Source organism: Kogia breviceps, chromosome 11 (genome assembly GCF_026419965.1).
Source record: "Kogia breviceps isolate mKogBre1 chromosome 11, mKogBre1 haplotype 1, whole genome shotgun sequence".
Lineage (NCBI taxonomy): Eukaryota > Metazoa > Chordata > Mammalia > Artiodactyla > Physeteridae > Kogia > Kogia breviceps.
Genome location: NC_081320.1, coordinates 61,758,676 through 61,786,505, shown reverse-complemented (window position 1 = coordinate 61,786,505; position 27,830 = coordinate 61,758,676). Strand labels below are relative to the sequence as shown.

Genomic DNA, 27,830 nt, shown 5'->3' with positions numbered 1-27,830 from the left:
ACACATTTTCCAATGTAAAATTTTGGTTGAATTTAGAAGCGTTTAATAGTAACTTTCACATGAAAAGATTTTTTTTCTATATTTGAGTTAAGAGATAAAAACAGACTGTGAAGGAAATAAGACCCCACAGTATTTTCTCCTAATTTGGTTGTGAAGAGAACTACTGGAGTCCAAGATCTGCCAAAATACAAATGCTATTTGCTTTATCCAAAGGTCTACAGAGACGTTTGCACCTTCTGTTACAATATATTTGTCACCTCTTTTCCCACTTCGAGGTAGGAACTGAAGCAGGAAAGTCTTCAGCTGGACGGATTTCAAAATGAATTTTTACAACCCAGATGATGGACTGGTATACTTCAAAAGTGAATTCATGAGTTTTATAAATGCCTTTCTCTTGCTCTCTTTTTTTTCTTGACTAGCTACATCATAATAGAGGAATAACATTTTAAAAATTTTGAATAGGCACTTACTGGAATTACAGTTAATCCTGATACAATCTAGATGGGGAAGAATAGATGAAAAATGAAAATTTATCCTTCAAGGTAATAGCTGCAGACATCCAATAAAATCACAGTCCACCCTTCCGGGGACAGACACATGCAAATATGGCCACTCCATATTATTTATTCTTTACATACTTCTAGAACCCAGATTCATTGTTATAAAACTGCACCATTGGAAACAACAATTAGAAGGTTTTTTTTTAAAAAATGGCCAATTCAAACAAAGCTACATGGTGACAAATCTAAGTGAAATAAAAAATTGTTAACTGTCAAAGATGCTTGGCTTAGACTGGCTGCAGCTTTCTCCCCATCTGTGAAAGAACAAATCATTGTTTTCAATATAATTAAAAGGTGCTCCGTCACAATGGGGTACAGTGCAAGCTCAGCTAGGCTCAGACATCTTGAACCTCCAAAATCTATTATCCCACAAAGGCCAACAGAATCCTATAGAATTGTCATGGTCAAATGGAGAGCTAGTTGAAATTATTCTAATTTCACCCTAATGTATTTATTATTATTATTATTATTTGCTTGGGAAAAAAAGGTAAGAGCCAGGTGTTAGCTGGATTCCGTGCCTTGTTTTAATTGGAGGAAGAAACAACTGTTCCCTTTAGAAACTCTAGTGGCTAAGGAGTTAGTGTCACTCTTCGGAGCACACATGCCTATCCCTCTGTTAGGAGCTAACAATGTTATCTCTGCGTAGTAAGTGTCATGGTAACTACTGCTATTGATTTTCCTTTTCCTATACTTTCTTCTTATATAAAATCAGATTCCCTAAGAACAGAATGTCTAATCTGGATAACACAGACTGTGATTATAAGGGTTATCTTTAAAGGATCATGTGGGATGTTTTATGTTTACTTTATGTATAGATAAATATTTGTTGGTTTTGGTTGTAGTATTTAATGCCTTTGGGGAACATGAAAAATACAAACCTAGATTCTGTTTCCATATAGCTGAGTTTGTCATGTGTCGTCAACCGCATCAGAAAAGTGGTTGCAAACAGCCAAGGATCAGCACCTACACAACTCTTTCCACAGAATGCTTTGCTGTTGGAAAATTCCCATGAGCGAACGTGTCCACCTCCCAGGGCTAAGAGCCCCTTCACTGCAATTAGGCAATTTTGATTGACTTGTAGTAACCTATCATTGTCACTAGAGGGAACTCTAACAGAACTGTAAAAGAGTACTATGTGTTCTTTAGTAATCTTAAAAAAAAAGTCTTATTATTGAACTTAATTTAACTAATAGTCATTGATGCAATTGTATGCAATAAACTACCAATGAAGTAATTCTATATTTTATGAGCTACTATTCTGCCCAACATAATTTGAAAATGTATGTGGGGTTTTCACAAATGCCTTACTTCATCACATTTTGCTACTCTTTTTGTCAATCTATGTAGTCTTGAATTTTATTTTTCTCTCTGTTTATTCATTATTGTGTGTACTCAGCACTTCCAGGAAATACAGTAAAACCTCATTAATTTGTACTCCTATTATTTGGAGTTAATGATAATATTGAAATGCATTGGGCAGAATATTTGTAATTCTTCATTCGATATGAGCGGAGATTGCCTGAGAAAAATTAAACAAATTATGAAAGGCCAAGTTTGGGAAGAAAACTGATTTCAAGTAATTTACTATACAATGATAGCACAACTAACATGAAATAATGTGCTAATTATGGATAATTCTTAACCACCCATTAACATCAGCCTAGTAAGACCTTTCCTTAAGATTTTTCCAGCTATTAATTTGTGTTTTTGAATGTAAATGAAAACAAAACTTCTTACAATTTTTTTTTTTCTTACAATTTAGACTTTTTCTTAATTCAGCCTGGTCTTCCCCCAGATTTCATCCAGTTTGGTGAGGTTTTACTGTAGTGACTCTTTCTGAATGCTACAATTAAGCAGGAAAGCATTATTTTTCTGTAGAAGAGTCTGTGTCTTGAGTGTTCTCATGGCTGTTTGCTGAGGGCCGCAGACTTTGGGCATTGAAGGGTTGTGTATTGCTGTTTGATAGCAAAATATCACCACACAGTATTTCCAAACAGAAAAGATGGAATACCACAAAGGTAATTATTCAAAGGAGAAGCCCAAGGAGTAGAGTAAGAGCAACTGTTGATCTAGATCACTAAGTAGAAATTTGACATTTTATAGCATATGTTATCCAAGTAAAACTTGGTGTATTTTTGTTTTATCTGAAAGGAGTTCATCTATAACCAATCAGAATGTCAGTCAATATAAAAATAGGAAATTCAGTTTGAGGCATCGTTAAGCCTGAAAATTTATACTTTCAATTAACCTCATTAATACATATGGCTTCCCTTTTAAGAACCCTCAGTGGTAGGAATCACAAAACAGTAAATTATGTTAACGAAATAGAAACAATGAAAAGATGTCCCCAAAACCTTAAATGAATTTAATTAATGGAGATGAGACCATTAAGTGTTTTAACTTTCCATGGCAAACAGGCTACTTGATAAACGTTTGCAGGCAAAACTGAACAAAAAGTGAAAAGTGTTAGTTCAATGGGGGAAGGCGTGTTGTTACCTAGATTGACCGTCAGTTTCACACGTCCTGCGTCCAGCTCCAGGCGGAGGGTGTCTGCTGAGTCTCTGGAGGTGGTTGCCATGAGAATGCCATATGCGCGTTGGGACCGAAACCGTAAGGATACATCCTCAGCCTCCGTGTGCATCACCAGCGGGAGCTGGATTTTCATAAACATACTCCCATCATAGCTCAGAACCGTTGCTTCTATAGATGGGAAATGAATATAAAAGCTCTTGGTCAGTTTAGTGCATTTATACTTTGAAAAGGAAAAGCATGACCTATTAAAGGTTTCCATATAGAACACAAGACACAAACTCAGCTCATCTTCTTCCAAAATGAGCAATTTTTTTTTTTTTTAACTAGAAAGAGAAGTCACAGGAAAGAGAACTTCCTCTGCGAAGTATCTGCTAAAGTCCAGAAGCAGAGGTGGCTGCACTTCCCTTTCTGTACCCAGAGCACTTTCTACCTATAGCAGTCATCATGTCAGATTATCCATGTTCATGTATGCATATCCCTTCTCAAGAGCAAACATCATATTTTTTTCGTATAGCCATAGCGTGAGCCTGGCTTGAAGCACTAGCAACTGTATATGCATGTTTATATATGGTCAGGCCGCTGATCAGCTCCGTGAAATTAAACTTGGCTCTGCATCTTTCACCTGCAAAATAAGAGGGTGCTACTAGAGCATCTCTAAGGCCTTTGCTTACCCAAAAAGTCCATGATTCTAAGTTATTATTACCATCTTTTTCATAATTTCTGCCCTAATACAATCAAAAAAGAAACATAAAAAATATGACTTAAATATAGGATTCAGGCCAACACTTTTCCAGAGGTGATGTTCAAAAACAGAAGAAAAATTCATATTACCAAACAATAAGTAATGCTTCTTCTGAATCTTTATGGTTAACAAGGTAATTCATTTTTACAAAGACACAAACTGTAACTTCATTTGAAAGTTCATTTGCAGATAAGGGGTAACTTAAAGCATTATCTGTAAGCACCACCACGGTGTTGCAAAAAAATTAAGCTGTCACCAAAAAGTCAATAACTATGTACCTGGGTAACATTGAGTAAGGATGGGGGTGGGACTGAGAAGCTTGTGTGGGTGTGTGCTACTAAAGGAAAATGGATTGCTTTAATGGGGAAGTTGCTTAATGCTGCATTAAACACATAGAGAAGCGAATAGCAAAACTGCTGATCTCAAACTGACTGTTTTAAGAAATATTACCCCTTAATGTTAAACACCATACGGTTGTGGAACCCTGCAAAACAAGTATGAGTCATTTTGCTTTCTCATAGGTTCTGATAACTCAGAATACCATTTAATAAAAGAAAACCTACCTGAAATTAAAATAAACTAGGAAATTCTCATTAGCTTGCCTATTTACAGCAATTAACTTTACTGATGAAACCATGCTTATTATGAAGACTATATTCTGGAGTTGTGGTTTTGAAAGATTATCTTTCAAAAAGTCAGGAAAATCAAGTATTGCTTCTAACAGACTTTAATCATTAGTTATCTTCGTGCGACCGAATGCACATCCAGAACAGATAAGTGCTGTGGGTTCCAGAACTCCCTCCTTAGGGCCCTTCTCTTTTCTCTCTACCTCTTAAGGGATCTTGGTCAACTCACACGCTCACTCCCCCTAATACTTATTAACAGTCCTGACTTCTCTCCTGAGCCCCATCAAACATCCAACAGCCATTGCCTCTTTGACATCTCCAATCTGAATAAGATACACACACCAAAAATGAACAAATTCAACATGCTCCTGCTGCAGTGTTCTCCATCTCAGTAAATGGCTTAACACCATTATTCAGACCTTAACCTTTCTGCGTTCTCTCTTACCCTCTCTGCCACATCCAATCTATTTGCAAATCTGCAAGTCTTGCAGGCTCTGATTCCAATTCATTTCCTGAATCAATCAGTTCTTGCCGCTATAGTACCTTAGACTCTGCTCTCATGTCTCACCTAGACCACTATGCTAACTCCCTCGATGGTCTTCCTACTTCCACTCTTTCTCCCTATACACAGCAGCCAGGCCAAACTTTAAAGAAGCGATCAGATTCAATAGCACTTCATTGCTTCAACTGTGCACACCCACCCACCCCCACCTCCATCCTTCACCTCCCCACCCCTGGCCAATACATTCCCACCACTGCAGTTAGAATAAAATCTGTATTCCTTTTTTTTTTTTTTTTTTTTTTTTTGTGGTATGCGGGCCTCTCACTGTTGTGGCCTCTGGCCTCTCCCGTTGCGGAGCACAGGCTCCGGACACGCAGGCCCAGCGGCCATGGCTCACGGGCCCAGCCGCTCCGCGGCATGTGGGATCTTCCCGGACCAGGGCACGAACCCGCGTCTCCTGCATCGGCAGGCGGATTCTCAACCACTGCGCCACCAGGGAAGCCCTGTATTCCTTTTATTAACCTATAAGGTTGTGTGTGATTCGGCCCCTGCCCATCTCTCTGGCCTCAGCTTTTAGCACGTCCTCCCTTGTTTAGTAAACTCCAGCCACACTGATTTAATCTCTCATTCAAGTATCTGCACTTGTGGAACCTTCTGTCTTAAAAGGTCTCACCCCTAGATCTTTATATGGCTTGTTCCTTCAGCATTCAGGTCTCTGGTCAAACGTTACTGCAGAGACGCCTGCTTCAAATTCTGCTTCGAATCCCTCCTCCAGTTATTCTATATCTACTTGCCATTTCTTTTTTTAAATTACCATTTCTGATTTGTTTGTATAGTATAATCTGTCTTTGCCTTTTAGTATGTGACAGTCATTACAGCAGAAGCTGAGCTCTGCTATTCATTGCTCTAGCATCAGCCGAGTGCACCAAAAAGTGCCAGGCAAACATTAGAGCCTCGATAAAATTGACTGAATTGACAATTGCACTTGATACTGAGGATATATGAAAGAGCATATTTCAATTTGAATATCATGCATACATAAATACTCACTAATGAGATTATTTATTCTGTCTATTGTAAGTGAATCTAATTTTGGTAATGTAGATGAACAAAATATCCCTTAAAGTCTATGTTGAAAGCCATAATTGTGCCACAAAAGACAGACTAGGAGAGGGGTCTGTTTACCAAAACAGGGGTCTCATGGCTAAGCATTGACCTAAGTACTGAGAAAATAAAATATGATCCCCTTAAAATATGGTGGTTCTACCTCATATCACATATCTACATCATATTTTTCCAATAAGGTTTCCCTAAAGAAAATCTAGTAGGAGTTGCTCAAAAATAATTAAAACATGATTGTAAAGTTGTAGTGAATACCAGAAAAAAAACGCTTCTAGTATAATCTTAAAGAAATTTGATCTGTATCATTTCTCTTCCTAATTTATAGCCAATTACTGTCCATATCTATAAAGCAACAAATAGTTGAATAAAAATTTAAAAGCCATTATCAATTGTTCAGTTACTTTGGTGTTATACAGAGAAAAGGGCAAAAATATTTTTAGTTTTCTCTTATTTATTTAATCTGTAAATCTAGTCTCTATTATTCAACAATCATTTTTTAAATGATCTCATATTCTTCTATGAAATGTAGCTTAATCTGATTGAAAATTAAGTAGAGGGAACATCCTTTTAGAAATATAGATGACTGACAATGGATCATAAATATTGTATGAAATACAATCTAAAGTAAAAAAAAAAAAAATCAGTATCATTGGCCTTTAACATTCTCTGAAAAGCTGCAGGAATGAAATAACAGTAAAGTAATAAAACTCGAGTGCCTCTGAGTTAATGTTTAATTAGATAAGAAATGGAAAATGCAAAGGTTGTAGTCTAGAGTTGCCAAATAAATGGTAAACAACATTCTGACATTTGAAGGTTATGCTATTTGGCAGCATCCTTTAAACATTAGTAAACATCGCTTAGAACACAAAAGAGCTCTTTAAAAGGCTAATTCTAATACAGTACTTCCCAGCGGGAGAGAAAAAGTTTCAACTTTGTCCCCTCCATCTCCTTCCCCCTTATCATTAAGTTTGATAAATTTGCTTCTCTGTGTTATTCCTTCTTGTGGCTTAAAGTGTACACCTGTGCTCAGTTTTGCTGAAAGGCAGTCACAAATTGTGGTCAGCGATGAAAATCAGACAGGGAGCCAAATTATATTGCTCTGACATCTGTCCCTCCATCTGTTGGAGTTTTAACAAACAAGTATAAAGTAGACCTCCAATGATACCATATACTTACAACCAAGAAGGATTTCTATATGACCAAGTCTCCATAAATTCTCAGTTTTAAAAAATAAAGGAGGGAAGGTGCTGAATTCAATTTATATTCAATTGGACATGATTTCTATACTACTCTTCTTTATGGGATCAGTGCACATAAAACAAAATACTATTTTCTTATTTGCCTAAGTCAGCATACATTCTGACTTTAAATAAACTCTTCTGCTTACTTAATGAAGAATGAAGATTTTCTATGGGATTGCAACATCGTTCCCCATGCTGCAATGTCCAAGGATTTGAACATGCTTCTTTATAAATTAACATTTATTGCTCAATAATAGTAAAACAGAAACTTTATAAATGCCTTTTTCTTTTTTTAATTTCAAGAGTTGTCAGTCAACTTTTATGTGATCAACAGCCTTATGTGATCAGAGTATATGTGAAGAAGAACCACAGTCAAAGCTCTCTCTTTTGAATCGGAAACCCTGAGGGTTGGACATGATCTTGTGTTGACTGAACTAGGGCAGAGCTGGGAACTGGAGAGAAGCCAGATTTTGTGGTACTGAGCATGACAAGCATCCCACATAACCCTTGTTCTTGGGAGATGCCACAATGTGAGCAAGAAAATTAATTCTGAAAAGCAAAGACTTCTCACAGTACACTGGGTAGTCCAGAAACAAAAACCTCACAAAAATGACTATTTTTCTCTCCTCAGTACACAACCAACCTGTATTCAAAGAAATCTGCAAAAATTTCCAGCCACCTGTCAGATAAAAATGTATGTTGAATCCCAGTGATGAAGTTTGCTATTGAATTCTCATTTGCAAAGCTGCATATGCTTGCCACCCCTCCTTCTAATTATTGCAGTATATAAATAGTTTCTCTCCCTCATTCTGGTTTACAAAGCTCTACAATTTCCATTCTTATTTCTGCCATATGTAGTAGCGGGATATTACCACAGGGTGGTACACCATGCATATTTAACTGAAGGCCTTTGTAATTTGTGTGACAGTTCAGTTATACCCTTTTCTAGCTTCACTTAAGCAGGAGGCATCAGACTAAGTGACAGCTCTCTGAGTGATTAAAATGAAAACACAATCTTAAATCACACAGGTCTGCTAAGCTCACATTATACCTAACTGTAATATATCTCGCAAGCTTTGTCACTTTGTTGTTGTTGCCTCCTTTGGGAAATTTCTGAAAACTATACTATACAAACAAATAAACTGAAATTAGAACGGAAAATGTGCAGAGAATATATACCTTACAAACAAAACTATGCAGAAATAATTAACTTCTAATGATTATTCACAGGGATTTCAATTAAGTACTAGGAGAATGAATGAATCTAGGCGATTAAAATATTTATCTATCTATGGACCTATCTCATTGTACAACCCAGAACAGTGATAGTATTTTGGTAGGTAATTTAAGACCATTATTAGATTATTAGGTTATCATTATTGATTTTTATATTGATTAAGCTGATGAACCTCCTTATTAAGATAAAGAATCAAAATCACATTTCAACTTTGGATTCTGGAATAGAAATACTTTTCTAGTAAGTGTTAGCTTAAGTAAATTAAACTATTTCAGGAATGCAGGATCAAAAAGACTAAATGTGTATGGCTTAAAAAATAAAGGGCAGGTACTTTTAGGCTAAATGTCTAAGAGAGCAATGTTATTTGGAGCATGAGAGGACATGCAACAACTCGTCAATATTTTTTCATATTGATTTTTTGTTCCATTGTTGAAAATGAGTGACAATGGGTATAGTGACTAAATCATTTATCTGAAACTCTTGGGTCGATGAAAGAACATACTTAGACATATTTGTTCTGCTATTTCTTCCTTTTGTCTGGTCTGCAAATGAGCGGTGACAGCTATCACACTTTTCCTTTAACCCTATTCTCCTTCTAATGGGAGAAGGAAAAAAATGTAGCTTTGCCTCCTGCAAGAGAAGGAAAAAGAGGCACCCGTTCAGAGCTTCCACAGACACGCTAAGCCTTAATATCAAATTGGTAAAGGAACCTCTACCAATTGGGTCAGTTGGGTCTTAGGCAAAGGTAAGTGCCTTTGAAATTAGGGTGCACTTCTGAAAATGCTGGTATAACTTAGATGGTTTAAAGTCACCTTACTCTTCAAATTTCAAACTTGAGAAGGTCAACTAAAGTGAAATGACAGGCTCAGGCAATAGTGTCAGGGAAGCTGCAACTCACAGCTTAGCTTGCTTCGAATGCTATTTTTGACATAGATATTAGCACTAGATGCCAAAAGGATGTATAATTCATTCCTTTTTTTACTTTCTAGTGTCTTGAAATTAAAAACTGGGCAAAAGAGACAGTGATTGTCTTTGCTACATCTTAGGCCCATACCCTAGAGGATCCAAAAGACCCAACTATTTATTTATCTCTGTAATATACTTAAAAAGCTGTGTCCTCCCAGAATCAGGCCCTTTGAAAATCATTAAGGACTCATCAGTAACACATATCAGGTGTGGCTGCACGGCTTGCAGAGAGTTTACTTCCGCAGAGCATAATATGTTTCAATGGTCATTTAAAGTTGGAGGTCCACGCTGAATACGCTTTTCAGCTCAGGGGAGTCGGCAGCTTGGATTTTGGAACCCTACCTCTCTCGCAGGACCTGCCAAGATAGCCTGTTCCGGAACAATCGCAGACATATCTGTTCCACCCATCCCTGCACATGCCGCTGTTTTTGCAAGGGTTGCTAAGGCACGGTTTTGCTGTTTCCCTGGAGCAGGAGGGCTTCACTCCAGCAGTACTTTGAACTTCAGCCATTTGCCGGATATCTTTGCTCTGGCCGTCAATGAACAAATCTCTTATGCAGCCCACATAGCCATAGTTGAGCAGTGCAGTCCACACCTCAGTGGGGAAGACGAGGCCGGCCTTGTTTTCTGGCAAGCCCCCGAGGTACAACTCATCATCCAGGTCCAGAATCTCACTCTCGCCAGGAGCAGTGTAGGGCGTGCGCAGAGTGTTGACAGAAATGGTACCTGTTGCAAAGACAAGAGAGCGCACAGGTCTTTACAGCGTGCAACCTGTTCTGAATATCACACTTTCTCTCCTCCATCTGCCTGAGGGTGAACTCCTTGAGGGCAGACATTTCTTATTTTTCTTTATATTCCTGGTGTACTTCCTAGGGAAATGAACAGAAATATGTGGAATTAAATAACTTTAAGAATAAGGCAAACTGTCATTTAAGTGGTTCTATTTCACTTTGGGCGTGAAAACCAAAGTGTACAGACAAGAAAGAGTGTTTGTCAGCCTGTAAGAGTTCAAGGAAAAAAGGAAGGAAGGAAGGAAGGAAGGAAGGGAGGGAGGGAGGAAGGAAGGAGGGAAAAGGAGGGAGGGAGGGAGAGAGGGAGGGAGGGAAGAGAAAATGGCATTCTTACCACTCTCTAACAGTTCAGCCAAGATGGAAAGAAAGGAAGGGTGGGAGGCAGGAGGGAGAAGGAGAGGGAAAGAGAAAGAAAGAAGGAGAAATTGGCATTCTACATCACCCTCTGGAATAAAGTCAGACTCTCTTTGGTTACAGTTCATTTTCAAAGCAGGTATGCATCTGCAAACCAATGAAAGGTTGTGTTGTGCCCCTATCCTTGACTGACTTCATTGTTTTTTTTTTTTTTTTTGGTGGTACGCAGGCCTCTCACTGCTGTGGCCTCTCCCGTTGCGGAGCACAGGCTCCGGACGTGCAGGCTCAGCGGCCATGGCTCACGAGCGGCACGTGGGATCCTCCCAGACCGGGGCACGAACCCGCGTCGCCTGCATCGGCAGGCGGTCTCTCAACCACTGCGCCACCAGGGAAGCCCTGACTTCATTGTTTTTATTGTACACAATACATTGACAGATTATCTATGTCAAAACCTGACTTCATCACACTCAGCTGTATGAATCTATTGCTTAGCCTCTATGGTCTCAGTTTACTCATTCATAATATGGGCGTAATAATATGACCCCTCATATGAGTGTTAAATAAAATAATACAGGCAAAGTGTCTGGTTTGTAGTAAGCACTACATAAATGCTGTGTATCATGATTCATCACAAGAACCAAGTCAAACTGGGTGCTTACTTTAAAAAAAAAAACACAAACTAGTTACTTATCTAAATTGACAATTTGTTTTTTCTTCCTCACTCCAATGTGAGGGGAAAATAACTCTATTAGTTTATAAACACATGGAAATCTTAGCCTCAAGCATAGGATGAAGAGGTAGACATTCACATGGGATTATTTGAGGATCACAGAAAAAGTTATATATATTTATGGAATCCATTAAAAGAAGAACAAAAGAAAGACAGCAGGCATTTTTCTGATCAAAACTTTCATCCTATACCACCAGATTACTCAAAATTCCACTAATATTCTATCCTCAGAAAGATCTTTGTAAAAATGCAAATATGATACCCGAAAAGGACACCACATTGACCCATTTCCAGATTATCCCAGATTTCTTTCTCAGGGCTAGACCATAAAGCACACTAGGGACCTAGAGTCTAACAAGAGAAAGTGCATTAGAAGCCTCAGGGATTTAGATTATAGACAAAATGGGAGAGGCCTGAAGACAGAAGGTGGGGTACAGAGGTAGAGACAGAAAGGGAAGGGAAAGGGTAGTGTGTGTAGAGGGTGGGTAGGAAGATGCATTTTAGTTCTTTCGCCAACTAGCGAAGGCCCCTCCAAATGGAACTATGGCCTGTGGTGAATGTGAAACGTGCATCTAAGCACACAGGGCTGCCAGGCCCTGCATTGTTCCCAGGAGACTCCCAAATCCCAGCAGAGGGGTGCTCCTCGATATGGGCAGCGTAATGGGATCTGTCTTTGTGAGGGAGAAGGGTATGGAAGCCGTCGCTGACGGAGACCCTGCGCCGGCCAAGTCATTAAGAAGACATTTGTCTCTCTAGACTTCCACAGAAAGAAATGGAAAAAGCTCATAGGGGAGAAACACTCAAAGGCATTGCTATTTTGGCCTTCCAAAGAGGGGGGTATAATAGGGATTTTGGAAGGAGGCAGCAAAAGGGGAAAATGACAAAGTGCTCGTTTTTACTGTTCACATTTGTGCAAGTGTCTAGAAGAAAATTCATTTAGGAACATACAGGAACTGGAAAATCCCACTTAGAAAAATATTTTAAAAATCATTTAGGGGGGGTTTTCCCTGGTGGCGCAGTGGCTGAGAATCTGCCTGCCAATGAAGGGGACACGGGTTCGAGCCCTGGTCTGGGAAGATCTCACATGCCACAGGGCAACTGGGCCCGTGAGCCACAACTACTGAGCCTGCGCATCTGGAGCCTGTGCTCCTCAACAAGAGAGGCCGCGACAGTGAGAGGCCCGCGTACCGCAATAAAGAGTGGCCCCCGCTCGCTGCAACTGGAGAAAGCCCTTGCACAGAAACCAAGACCCAACACAGCCAAAAATAAATAAATAAAAATAAATAAATTTATTTTGAATAAATCATTTAGGGGAAATTAAATATATAATTTTGAGAGAGAATGGTGACTCTTTTCTAAATAGAATTTCATTACATGCATTTTTAACTGTTCAAAATGCCCTAAGAAGTGAGTTGAGATGATCCCTAACCTCTGCAGCAGCTAATGTAAGTTAGAAAATGATGAGAAAGAGTTATGTATTAATGACAAAGGGTAAGGTGGACATTAAAAAAAAAATGTGGAAAGAAAAGTGTTGTATGCAATGAACACAGTGACTTTTAGGTTTTTAAGATAAAAGAGAGAGAGATGCCAGCTCCTGTTTTCCAGTTAGTTCAAGAAGACTTCCTAGAAATGAATACGTCATATTCAGATACAACAGTTAGGAGACACAGAGCAAGTGAACAATGACAAAGTTTTACAAGAGTGGGGATATACTTTTTAAAATATGTAATTTTTCCCATATGCCTTTTTATTCATGGAACAAGCTTGATTTAGCTCGGGGAGGGGATAACACTTGGAAAAACGGTCTTGTCCTTATTCGTGGTGTTACAATTCTGACACTAAGGATACTTGGAGGATTCCTGAGATGAGGGAATCCGGTGGCTTGCATAACACCCCACTCTCTGTGTCCTCTGCATAGTTTGCAGAGTTCGGTACACTCTGGAGTTTCCATATTCAGTGTGCCTATACTCTCAGGGCAAATCTGCTGCCAAGTGTTTCAGGTACTCATCTATAAAGAGTCTGTCTGACAGAATGGGGTGACTAGGTCTTGTAATTTTTATTTATGGTGCGTTAGTGCCTGTTCTGAACGAAGTATCTAAGTTCAGATATGTCTTTATGAATGTGCTCGTTGTGGCCAGGGTAAGATATTCACTATAACTTTGTGATTAGATTAGAGCTTTCTGATCACAACACCTGAAGTTAATCCACAGGTTTCATGCGGTTTACATGTAGCCCAGTTCTCTCTCTCTCTCTCTCTCTCTCTCTCACACACACACACACACACACACACACACACACACACACACACACACACACACACACTGAAATAACCGTTTAACAGGAAAGTATTTACCTCTACTACCTCTGAGGCACTCCAATAATGTTTTCTTATTAGATAAGTTTATTAATACAAATGCTAGACATGACCCACCGAACTGATTTCAGAACCAACTAACAGGTTGTAACCTATAGTTCAAATAACACTGAGAGAGTACTATCATAAAGGATAAGGTTGTTTTTCTCATAGCTCCTTTTCATCCCTTTGAGAGACAGTTTTAAAGTTCTCATGGGAAGAAGAATCAATGAAAGGTAGGAGAGGAAGCAAAAGAAATATAATCCTAACTTCAACTTCAAGAGGAATTAGCTCGGGCTTCCCTGGTGGTGCAGTGGTTGAGAATCTGCCTGCTGGTGCAGAGGACGCGGGTTCGAGCCCTGGTCTGGGAGGATCCCACGTGCCGTGGAACGATAAGGCCCATAAGCCACAGCTACTGAGCCTGCATGTCTGGAGCCTGTGCTCCGCAACAAGAGAGGCCGTGATGGTGAGAGGGCCGTACACCATGATGAAGAGTGGCCCCCGCTTGCCACAACTAGAGAAAGCCCTTGCACAGAAACGAAGACCCAACACAGCAAAAATAAATAAATTAATTAACTCCTACCCCCAACATCTTCTTTAAAAAAAAAAAAAAAAAAAAAAAAAAAGAGGAATTAGCTCATTAATTTAGCCCCAGATTCAAGGTATGGAGTCTCAACGAGCAAACACATGTATTAGATATTATTCACTGTAATATTCTGCAACAAACAATAGAATGGAACAACCATGACCAAAAATCAGCTACATGTATGCTCTAGATGCTTTGCCAATTCACTTATATGTTAGAAAATATTTATAAAAGGGATGGCAAACAAAGGGAAAGGGCAGAACTTGAGTGGGAACAGAAATGATTATTTTTATATTTTGAAGATTCAAAGAGTAAACATTTATTTGAAATAATAATTATATTTTATTATTTAGTCAAACTCAAATAGAGATTGAGGGACTTCCCTGGTGGCGCAGTGGTTGAGAATCTGCCTGCCGATGCAGGGGACACGGGTTCATGCCCCGGTCCGGGAAGATCCCACATGCCGTGGAGCAGCTGGGCCTGTGGGCCATGGCCGCTGAGCCTGCGCGTCCGGAGCCTGTGCTCCGCAACAGGAGAGGCCACAACAGTGAGAGGCCCACATACCACACACACACACACAAAAATCAAATAGAGATTGATATTTTAGCCTACACATGTGCAAATATCCTGAAATACTATTTCTGGTAAGGGATTTGAATCCCTAATTCCTTAAAGATTTTATTCTTGACATGAAATCAAAGGACATTTTCACCTAAGCAAAGGACTCATCATAGAATAACTGAATTCATTTAAATCAATTTAACACTTACATAGGACAATGAAATGTCAATATTAAGGTTCTCAAGCACCTATTTCATTATAATCGAGTTATAAAGGCAGTGGTTACCAAGAAAACATGAAATGACTATTTAAACCTTATTCATTGATCATTAAAGACAAGTAGTTGCCACAGCTGTATATATCAATAGAAAATAAGTATTTTCCAAAGTTTGGGGTATGACTACATGTAAATAAATATTTAAGAGAAAACAAAAATCTGAGTATATTATTGGTTTATCCCTCTATCTTTTTTCCAGGAACTGCAAATATTGATGTGTTCTCTTTGGAATAGCTTGATTATTTCACACATTTTACCTTCTTCCACTATAATTACACGTGAAGGTTCTGGCAAATTAAACAAATATTTTATGTAAAACTTTGTTATATCTGAGCTATTATAATTTGTAGATGGTAGTCATATTTGGGAACTTATTTGGATCAGTGTTTCATGCTTCAGTATTTAAGAATCCAAAGCACCCTGCTGTGCTATTTTGCTTTTAAAGAAATGAAATTTCAGCTAAAAACAAATATATTTGTGTACATAGGACTTTTATCATCTTAATGTAGAAATCACATTCACTTAACATTTAAACCTAGTTGTTTTCATGGCATGTGCAAAAGATAAAACAAAAGTGATAAATAGATAAGGTTATATTTATTTAAGAATATTCATAAGCGTAAATAATATAAACTCACATTTTATGTAAAAGTATACATAAAGGGGGAAAACTGTTGAAAACGGTTCTTAGTTATAAAAATAGAAATCAGCTTCATGATTTGATCTGGTATTTATAAATTGATTAGCCTCTACCCTTTTTCTCATCCAGTTTTTCTTGGCTATTCCATTTCCAGAAGATTAGTTTATGGAGTGAAAAGAAACGTGAAGCAAAAGGTGAGATTTAAAATAAGTTAATTTGGTTTCAAGTTTTAAATTATTGCAAAAGTTTAAGTGATTGGGAAATGAGGGAGTAGAAAATAGTGTGCTGAATAGGAAATGGTTTTGCCTGGTCAAAGGAAACCAATTTTCATGTTCTAGCTTTGCAACTAACTAGCTGAGGAGCTTAGCCAGATAATAGATTCATTAGGCCTCAATGTGGCTCTTATGCAAAATAAAGGACTTGACTGGATGGTCACTAAAGTTCTTCAGTAAGTAAAAATTTTTGAAATTACTGCTTAAAATAATTTTAGTTAAATATAAATTTTATCTATCTACAATTCTGCTTCACCTCTCATTGCAGAAGAGAATCAGATTCCACAAACTTACAAATTTACTTGTCAAATTTAGTATTCTATTAACAAATCCAAACTCAGTAAAAAGGCATAATATAAGTGATAAAAGTAGAATGAAGCACTGATCACAGGGTATGATGCAAAATGCAAAATACATAAGTCTCATAAACAGATAGTAAAAAAAAAAAAGACAAAATATTAATAATGGGAGTTTTGGAGTAGTGAGATTATGAATGGATAGTTTTCTTCCTTCCTTCCTCTTTCTCTTTCTTTACTTTCTTTCTTTTTAGTTTTCTCAGTTTTTTAAAAAACAATTTCATGTACTAGGTTTATAACATGAACTGAATAAACTTTGCTTGAAAACAAAACAAAAAACAATCTTAATATTCTGTTTTCTGCTTATTACTATGTGTTCCTTGCTTACTTGGATTACTGTGAGCTGGGAATTTCAGAAATTAAACAGATATATGAAAAAATAAATCTTGGAGCAAAATTTAAAAGTTTGATATCATTTAATAAAGGCCAAGAGAGAGGAGAAAAGGGCAACTCATATACTGCAGATAAGAGTGTAGACTGAAACAGTCTGTTAGTAAAATAACCTGTCATTATCTTTAAAATTAAAAATGCAATTAATCCAGCAATTCCAATTCCCAGAATCTATCCTACAGAAATTCTGACCAATATGCATAAAGATATAATATGAAGACTTTCATTATAAATTAGCTTAAAACAGTGAAAGTTTTTCAAAAGTAAAAAGTTAAATGTCCATCAATAAAGGAATGATTAAGTTAATATTGATATATTCAAACTAGGGATATCTGATGTCACTACAAAGAATGGCATAGAAAAAGTTCTCAGTATTTTTTTTAAGTCACCCAATAATTGGTGAAGAGTGATCTTGTTTATGTAAAAAAGAAGCTCTACATTTATTTTATATGTGTAATTATATTTACAGATATGCTGGTACATAGGAAAATATCTGGGAATTTTTCAACACCAAATTATTTTACCTACGGAGGTGGGAGTGAATTGGTTAGGGGAGTGTGTGGCAAAGGAAAACTTTTCACTTGTGTACTTTTTGAACTGCCTGAACAATTTCACCAACAGCACATATTTATATGTTACAGACACTTCATGAATTAAGCACAGGCACATGTACAAACACACATACTCATAGCAATACATGTATACCTATGAGTTTTAAAAATGATCATAGACAATGCTGGGAAGTTGTAAATATCAATCAAGTGATGTGTTTTGCAGCAGTTAAACTACTATTTTTGCAGAAATTCCCCAGATTTCCGCGCCGCACTCCACAGTACCGGCCACTGTGGCTGGTGTGGTCAGCTAAATGCCTATTTCCTGAGGATGCACCTGACACCCTAGTCCGGGGTCTGCCCCTTGGCCAGGTGGGCCTGGAAAGGAGATTGAGTAAATTTAGAGAGAGAGGTTCCACCTCAGAGTCTGACTGATATTTACCAAGCCCGTAAGACCAATGTATAAAGTAAGAAGGCCAAGTTATTAATTCTCCATGAGAAATTAGCTGTCACAGGATATGGAATGTTTCTTTAGGGAGGTCAGTTTATAATCCAAATGTGTATTTATTCATTTATGATGGGAGCTTTAATAATATTAGCCTAGGATGTTCTGACACCCCCGCCCCCATCTCAAGTAAGATGAGCTGCCTCTATCTCTACAGCAGGGGTGAAGTAGTCAAGTCCCTTGGGCAGTGCTTAGATGGGTACCGCCAATGTTTGCCTCTGTGACTTTCTTTTCTACAGACACTGTATATGTTAGTACATTTGAGTCCTACAACCCTGCAAGCCTGGTTAAGGTGCCTCTGCAAAGCTCTGCTCTGATTCTTAGATGCTCTTTTCACAACTCACAGAGAATAATTTTTGTTACTTGGATACTTTTGAGTAAAAAAGAGTTTATGACATCATATTAACCAAACGGTCTGAAAAAGTAAGTTTGTACTTCAATTGCGACTATATAAAATATACTTACAGGTTAAAAAAACTAGAGGAAAATATGTAAAACTGAAAATGTTTTAAACGGGAGGGGAAGACAACAGACGACTATTTCTTTTAAAACACATTCAGAATAAATAAATAAATATTAGGATCAATTTAATAAAATGTAAAATAACTTGATGCAAAATTGATTCCATCTAGTCATTAGCATTGTCAAATAATTGATAAATTATTGATACGGTATTTTAGTCTTACCGTGGATGGGTAATGGTTTATGGACATGGGTACAAAATAAAGCATGATACATTTACTTAAAGTTATTTCAAACGTCTGAAACAGGCTACTAGGTAGAAGCATGGGAGGAATGTTTATAATCAGAGGGCAAATTCAAATCAAGGCCTAAATGGAGAAATCGTCTAATGGTCGTTCAAGTAGAAATGCGTAAGAGTGGAGATTCATGAATGGTATACACAGAAATCAGTGCTGGTAATAGATAGCTAGAAAGTGCTGTTCACATCAAACAGTGATTACTCTAAACCTTTAATTATGTACTCGGGAGAGAGCCTTTTTCTTTTCCCTCTGTAATTTCTAGTTTTAAACGGGAACTCTATGACTTCAAATCTCAATGGCTTCTTAGCTGTTAAATGTGGGCTTACCCATGAATAACTGCTGATACAATCTGTTATACTCTGCTGTACACAAGTAGAATTTGACAGGAATAATGAGTTTTCTCTTTGATTTCAATGTGTAATGATGGTTTGCAAAAAAAAAAAAAAGACTGGTAGTTTGCTGTAAAAATACTTGAGAGGATACCCTTGACTCAGCCAAACAGCTTAACACAAATTTAAACAATATCCATGCCCCGAGAAAACAGTCATTAATCTCCTCCTAATTTTAGCACAATTCATGCTTTAGTTAAATACCTGGGAAGCTGTCTTGTGTTGAGTTTGGGAGCAAAAGAGAGACAAAGGGGAACCCTGGAAAGGGAGGAGGGGTTGGTAAGAAAATGTTCAGCTGTACGTCCTGCAAAGTTTGCAGAGTAATGAGCCCCATCAATCATACTTATTAACTCGGTAACTTAGGGGTTTGGCTCTGTTAAGTAGCTATACAATCTATGGAGCATATCCACTTTTTGTGGCACTCAAACCATACACTCTAATCCACAAAATCAGGCTGGCACTTGGTATGGTTCCTCCTTTGCCAGTTTAGTGCAGGATCTGAAAACGCCACTTGTGGCCTAGTCCACTTAACCTCCCACAGCGCCAGTCATAGACTAAGCTGGCAACGGAAGAAACTACACTGCGTGGAAGGACTGAGACCAAACAGTATTAGTCAAGGTTTGGGAAAGTGCTTCTTTCTTTCCCCAAGCCACAGAATGGAAGAAGGGACATATAACCCAATACAATTAATTGTGCTGAAAATGAAGTTCTGGAAAAGTATTCAGATGAAGACAAAAGTTCTTATCAAACAAAGGGCTCAGGTACCCACCTTTTAATGAACAAAGGACAGAAGGGCAAGTAACCAGAAAGATGGACATCCCGAGTGACTATCTTCCTCATCAGTAGCATGCTTACTGTGGCTGCATATCCCAGCCCTCAGAAAGAAGTGAATGCTTTCCCTCAGGATTAATGTTCCTTCTACCTACATGTTTGCTAAATGATATAGGGAGCTCAGGAACAAGCAGGAATAGCAGTCCTGTTCTCATAAAAGGTTGTCATTTTTGCACGAGGTTTATCACAGCTCTCTAACAATTGTTTAACTTCCTCACCGCATTTTTTTTTTTTTTTTGGACATTTGGGCTTGAAGGATGGAACTGTATTCATAAAAGAAGAACAGCACCTATTATCCTATATTGTTTAAACTGCTTTCAGGAAGTAATGTAATTCTTTAAAAAGTTGTATTTACAACTAAAAGAGTGCTATTACTCTTCAAGAGTAATGATGATGTTACTATTTTTAGAATATTGGGGTGGGTTGGCACTGAGCCATTCACATGTTTGGGTTTTTTTTTTTTTTTTTTTTTTTTTTTTTTTTGTGGTACGTGGGCCTCTCACTGCTCTGGTCTCTCCCGTTGCGGAGCACAGGCTCCGGACGCGCAGGCTCAGCGGCCATGGCTCACGGGACCAGCCGCTCCACGGCATGTGGGATCTTCCCGGACCAGGGCACGAACCTGTGTCCCCTGCATCGGCAGGCGGACTCTCAACCACTGCACCACCAGGGAAGCCCCACATGTTTTTATTCTTTATTTTTTCTCACACCAAATATGTATTGAGCAACTGTTATTGCCTAAGAAAGCACCAGGATATAAACATAAAGAATATAGTCCCTGTCATACATGGGTTCCCCTTATAAACTGGGGAATATCAAAAATTCAGTCTGTCTACCAAATACAGTTTTAACACTATTACAGCCAAAATTTATTAGCATCAAATCAATGACCATCGCTTTCAGTCCTATTTACTTTAGTATGGTCAATGAGAGAAGGAATAACTCCTACATCTGTGCTCCCTCTACTTTAATAATGGAGATAACATGGCTCATTCAATGTTTTTAAATATTCAGCTAAGGAGGATCCCAGGCAAATCAATAGATAATGACCTTCATTGTCTATGAGTCAGAAATCAGCCCACATAGCCCTCTTGTCATATAAATATTGTTTCACACATTATAGTAAGAGTAATGTTCATATAGCCTCTGAATATAACTGATGTGAAAAATGGATGAAACTATTTCTTGAAATTCTATGTTTCTTAGTTTTAACTGAGCTATAAAACTTAGCATTTCACTAAGCCTAACTCAGAAATATCCTTTAAGTAAAATAAAAGCTAGTATAGCTATTCATTCAATCTTTAAAAAGCTACTTTATACCAAACCAATGCAGTGTGCAAGAATTAATTAAAATAATATATATAAAATATTAACAGCTGAAGTTATTAAAATTACATTAAGCTCCCTTGAGCTAGGCCAACATAAGGAGCTCTCTCTTTTTTTTTTTTTTCAATTTAGTAAAGGCAGAACTTGGTTTAGTGAATGAGCATTGGTTTTTATACTGTTTGTTCCAGTTCAATAATCTGAAATCATAATCGAATAAAAGTACTTTACCATCAAAACACAACCAAGCATACTAAATCTTTCCATTGAAATCTGACAAAAATCCCACATTTTGTTTATCTTCTTTCTTATTGCAAATAACACTTTCTTAAGGCATCTCTTTCTTCTTCCCATCCAGCATTGAACTTATTAAAGTTGATATTTTCTGCTCTGACCTTTTCCAATGAGGGTATAAACAGGGCAGTTAATAAACTTTTGGTTATTTGAATGAATTAAAGACCTCAAACAGCAAAAGTAGATTTTCCTTGGCTTGAGGATTAAGGTATTTAATCTGATCCTTATTGTAATGGGTCATCCAGGGAACTTGGGAAACTAATTAATTGCACCACCACTTAAGACTGGCAAGAAATATCCAGGTATAAATCATCATTATCAAATGAATAATGAATAGTTTTATTTTCCTTTTTATATCATTTGGCATTTACTAAAATTTTGACATTAACCATGTATTTCTTTATATAGTTAGAAAATACCTCATTGATCTTTTTTTTTTTTTTTTTTTTTTTTTTTTTTTTTGCGGTACGTGGGCCTCTCACTGCTGTGGCCTCTCCCGTTGCGGAGCGCAGGCTCCAGACGCTCAGGCTCAGCGGCCATGGCTCACGGGCTCAGCCGCTCCGCGGCATGTGGGATCTTCCCAGACCGGGCACGAACCCGTGTCCCCTGCATCGGCAGGCGGATTCTCAACCACTGCGCCACCAGGGAAGCCCCTCATTGATCTTAAGTGTAGTATTTTTTGCCCCTCTGAACTTCCAAAAGATATCCACTTAATTAAATTGCTATAAAGTCTGACTAAAATTATATATATTCTTAAAAGTCATTTTCAAAATTTTAGTCTAGACGTATTTCAAGTCAAGTGATAACATCCGTAAGTTAATATTTCAAAACACAGATTAGTCCATGTTCCCATCCTCCTTTTAAGTCTTCTGTCTGAAGGTTCTTAAGTAGCAAAGTAACTGCTAACTCTGGCAGAAACAGGCTGGGGGAAGCCAAAGGGAGGCCCTCTACTGCCATATTTCTGTATTCCTATCAATGAGCTCTTCTCAGCTTAAATCAGAAAAACAAAGAGGAATCCAATTCCTAATGGAATCAGTATAGTACAACAGACCCCCCCAAAAAATATTTTACTGTCTACTCTCAGTTATCTAAGATACTGGAGAAAAATGACAACATAGCACAGATTGCACAGAACGGTAACTAATCTTCCTTTTGAACATCTTTAGGGAAATGAAAGAATGTAGGGAGACCAAGTTTCCAGAGAGGGATGAGTCAGAAACAGAATCTCCAAGATATCTTGGGGATCAGAGTAATAGGTTCTGACTGTCCTTCAACTCTCCACCCTCACCCCTAGCTCCCTCCCAATTTTCATGCATTTCATATCTATTTTAGTGGGCAAAAAAGATATTTTTAGGAGGGCAAACACGATCTTCTTGATCAATAAACAGGAAAAGAAGTCATTAATAATTGTAAAATAGGAAACTGCTGCAGAGAAGCCAGAAATAAACAAGTGACACAGCAATCTATGAAAGGAGTGCGAGGAGAGCTCACCCCAGGGCTTCAGCATGGCCCTTCTAAACTAGGATGGTCATTACAGATTCTTGGATCTGAAAGAAGTACTAGGTGTCATCTGATCTGTGGTTCCCAAATTTGGCTGATTGTCAAGTCCCCAGAAAGTTTTGCAAAAATATAGTATGCTAGTCCCCATTGCTGTTGATCCCCTGTCACTGGGTCTAGGATCCACTGAATACTGGGTCCTTCCCAACATGCTTTACAAAGAAAGAAATCCAGGCCCATTAAAAAATGCCTAGGCCGAGCTTACCCTGGTATTTAGTGGAAAATCCAGAGTGAATGGTATAGTACAAAAGCAAATAAGGGAGTGTGGGGAGAGAGGGGAGGAGAGTGGCCAGGTTTATATTCAGTCGTCTTCAATTATAAGAAGATAACTTGATTTTTTAATTTTTAAAAAAAATTATTTTTTGCTGCATTGGGTCTTCGTTGCTGCACACAGGCTTTCTCTGGTTGCGGTGAGTGGAGGCTACTCTTCCTTGTGGCGCACAGGCTTTCATTACAGTGGTTTCTCTTGTTGCAGAGCACGGGCTCTAGGCATGCGGGCTTCAGTAGTTGTGGCACACAGGCTCAGTAGTTGTGGCTCGCGGGCTCTAGAGGGCAGGCTCAGTAGTGTGGCACACGGGTTTAGTTGCTCCGCGGCATGTGGGATCTTCCTGGACCAGGGCTCGAACCCGTGTCCCCTGCATTGGCAGGTGGATTCTTAACCACTGTGCTACCAGGGAAGCCCCGATAACTTGATTTGTAAGTGAGAAGGACAATCAGAATGAAAGTACAGGGTGAAGAAAGTAAAAGACATAATATACAATTATAGACCTGAAACAAATGGCTTCTCTCTCTCTCTCTCCCTCTCTCGCTCTCCGGGTTTCCACAAATGCTATTTCCTTTGCTTGGATGATTCTTGCCCCCGCACACCTAATGCTGCTCAACTCCCTAAGCCCCCTAATCTACTTTCACATTTCAGAGTAAGTAAACGTTATTTCTTCAGGCCTTCACTACAAACATCCTCTCCTTCCCCCACCTCACATGCACGACTCCAGAAAAAAAACGTGCAGCAAAAGGAAGCCAGAGAAATGAATTCCTGTTGGTGGAATTCCAAACCTCTTTCATCAGAAAGGGAAGCTATTTGGAAGGCAGCGGAGTTTTGCCTGCATCCTTGAAATCCTACTGTATTGATTAAAGTGTTTTTGATACCATAGACCCACCTTGGATAAAAAAAGTGTACTGCATTAAACTAAGGATTTTATATATGAATCGTTGAAATTTTTTTCATATTTTATATTTGCCACTTTAAGCACCTCCAAACATCCAATGATACAAGAGATAATTGGGAACACAAGAACACTGAATTTTGTCATTTGCAAATTCAAGATAAAATTTCTTGCAAGATTTGGCACTTGATTATCCATTTAATGTTCATTTAAGAAGCTATTCTAGAAGCCATTTGAGCATTTGGGGTTTGATGCCCAACTATGATGATTAATTAGCTCCTTCTGATTCTTTTATGATGTGAAACAGAAATAATAACAATTTCCTTTACCCTAAAGACAGAAATGCAAGAACTCTTTAATATGTCTTGGTTTTAATCTCTTAAGAGTGGTGTTCCAGCAGATAAACAGCATAAAAAATGATAAATTACCTGACCGTCCGTCTCTTTGGAAGTCCACATGATACCACTCTCCATCATTCACCTTCTTCTGCAGGGCTTTGATTTTGATTGTACCTGACCCCATGTCTAGGAGGAGGTAGAGGTGGCCATCCAGCATCTCAATAGCAAAGAAGTCAACCTTTATCATCTGTGGGTGCTTGGCATCTTTTTGGTGCCGTGGTTTGCCATGACTAAATAAGATGAGGCCATTTGGCTCTGTCGTGCGGAAATCAAATGATATGGAGCCTGTTTTCTTTGCATTCCATTTAGGCAAAGAGACAAAAGATTCTGGGGTTTCAAAGGTGATTGGGTCCAAAGTTGCCACATTCTCACATTTAAAGGCCACCACTCCATGAATCTTCATCTTCGGGTCTCCTTGCTTGGCAAGTCGAGATAATTCCAGCCTTACATCATTATTTTTATACACAACCTGTAGGCAGAGGATAGCAGTGAGAAACTGGGCCCATATTTTAATGTTTCAAACTTGTCATCAGTTCATGTAATTTCCAAGTAGATTATGAAAAGATATATGATGTTTAGTGCCTTTTGATGTATAAGACAGCTTTTTCAGCCAAATAAAATCCAGGTATCAATTTATTGAACATAACTGTTCTAATCTATTTTCATTCAAATAATGTGTACACACACACACACACACACACAAAGTACCTGTTGTTAACTCAAATAACTTGAATAAACCTGCACAAAACTTTCATTATTCCAAGAATGTATAGAACTATTTGCTTTTGTTAGTTGGCTATTATGCTTTGTTTATTAAATATAAGTACTGAGGATTTTCACTTTTGCCATCACTAAAATATTTGAAATTAGATACTTTTATATACCAGTAACCTAAAATACAGGATCTCTTCTATGGTCTATATATCTATATATCTATGGCATATTAACTTTGTAAAATAATCACAAGTTGAGGTAAAAAACATCCTGAATTTTCTCAGAAAAATCATAAAATATGACTAAGATACAGAAGCTCTCTCTTGCCCTGCCCTGCATTAATAACTGTTTGAATAATGTTACCTAACTCTGGAACTTGGTGTTTATCCTAAACCCATTCAATCTCTATTACTAATGTTCCATTTCACTTTTAATGTATACAAATGTGGAACAAAGTTTGTCCTGTACCTTCATTTCCAAAGGCACTTCATCTAAAGTGGCTGGGTAGTTCTCATTGCTTGTTAATAGTCCTAGGGCTTTTGGGGGACTCCAAATAGTACTTTGGACAAATCCGCTGGCAGGGCTCACAATATCATGCATCTGCTGTCACATCACCTTAATAAATCCGCAGCTATTTCAACATAGAGATTCATACCCTTTCTCTACAAAATCCATACCATGAATAATTACATTTCCAAAAGATATGTCATACAGACTTAAGGATAAATTAGTTATCTATGTCCAGATAACTATCTAAATTCTTTTACGAAGGCACTCGAAATTTCACAGCAGCTAACACTGTCAGTTTCTAAATTCATTTATCCATGTATAAAAATATACTTGCATAACAGAAAAAATAAGCTTGTGTCTGATTAGTGCTATTAAGTTAACCAGATCAAGACAGCTGTTATTTCTTCCATACCCATGACCAGTCGAGCCAATAGTGTGGCTGATTAATTTCCTGATAGCAATTGTTAATGGATACTTTATTTTTTAGAGTGATTAAGAGTGCAAGCTCTGGTATCAGACTCTCTGAGCTCAAATTCCAGCTCTAGCACTACATAACTGTATGATCTCTAAGCTTTGTTTATAGAGACATAATACTTTACAGGATGGTTATAATGATTACAGAAGAAAATGCATGTGAGAAAATCTACATGGCAAAAAATCCAATGCCAAGCACATTGTAAGATTTTAATAAACATCAACTACAGCAAACTGCATGATAATAAATATCATCATCTCTTTATTATCATCTAGGAGACACAGATATATTAGTTCTAAATTAATCCATTATGAGAAAATGTTTAGAAATTAAGCACACTCATATAATTGGTGTTTTTTTACATGATTTGTGCCAACTAAATAAATCACATCTTTTCAATGCTAGTCCTGGTGTTTCAGTTTACCTTTATCTAGAAGAAGGATTATTATAAAGAATACCATATCCCTTATTCTTTGAACAAATATGTATAAAGGTTTAACAAGCATCTATTGACAACAAAAGAAGGGAAAATGAACTCAAGCAATAACAAAAAGGAATTAGATTAATTCTTAAACATACTTCCTAGAAAAGAGAAAGAGCTATTAAGCCTTGGGAAAGTTGATTTAGGATTGCCTTTCTTTGGGAATCTTCAGTAGTGGATAAAATGCTTTTCATGGATGATTTTCCAAGTTTTATAACCTCTCAGCATGATTTTCGGGTTACCTAAACCTGTATATTTGTTTTCATTTTTTCCTGGTGATCTATATTTTAATATATGGATATATATTGGATATATGGATATTCCTTTCACATAGGTATTAATCAGGAATGAGTATTTTCTGACCCAAATGATGCAGATGGTAATGCTGATCAATGCTAACACATCAACATGAAATAGAACCACAGCAATGCAATTGGATGTTTCTGACATGAGCAAGTAGATATAAGGCAGGATATATTGCCTCATGAGTCCCACATCAGCTACCAAAAAGTTGAAAAAATGTAGGGCTAGGGCAATTGTAGGTGAGAATTTCAGTGAGAGATTTATAATCTCATGAGTGAATTGGGTTCCCTGGTGATTCAGTGAGGTTCAGGGAGATGGAAAAGAAACGTAAGGATTCCCCAGATCACAATACTTAGGGTGAACCATGCACCATCCCCTCACCCCAAAAAGGGAGTATGAACCTCCACTAGAATTTATGCTTTATGGAGGCAGAAACCTTACAACAAGATCAGTACCTGGCACAGAGCAGACACTCAATAAATACTTGCTGAGAGTTGAATAACATTCTTTCTTCACTTTTTTTTAACCTAGTTCCCAGATTATAGACTATTATTAATAACAATATTTACAAATATAGTTAAAATATAACAGAATGCAGCATTGTGCATAACCTAGTTAAAATTTTTAGCTAATTTCTCTAGGAAAGTGTGGAAACTTATGTACAAATGGAAAGTTGACCTATCACCTTCAAACTCATTTTATGGGGTGTAAACTACTTTTAGAGTAAAAACACCTGATTT

At 37.7% G+C, this 27,830-nt stretch overlaps 1 protein-coding gene across 33 annotated transcripts in view; it reads right to left on the bottom strand.

Annotated features, from left to right (window-relative positions):
- The window catches only part of NRXN1 (neurexin 1), a 1,120,317-nt gene that overhangs the window by 597,376 nt on the left and 495,111 nt on the right, over nt 1-27,830 (bottom strand). For 26 of the 33 annotated variants that reach the window (XM_059078706.2, XM_067007609.1, XM_067007621.1 and 23 more), the window contains 4 exons: nt 24,638-25,076; nt 9,871-10,254; nt 3,057-3,260; nt 471-497 (listed from right to left, as the gene is read on the bottom strand). In XM_059078706.2, coding sequence (XP_058934689.1) covers nt 471-497; nt 3,057-3,260; nt 9,871-10,254; nt 24,638-25,076 — 1,054 coding nt within the window. The remainder of the gene's footprint in view (nt 1-470; nt 498-3,056; nt 3,261-9,870; nt 10,255-24,637; nt 25,077-27,830) is intronic. The other 7 variants (XM_067007613.1, XM_067007619.1, XM_059078718.2 and 4 more) reach the window with 1 other exon arrangement.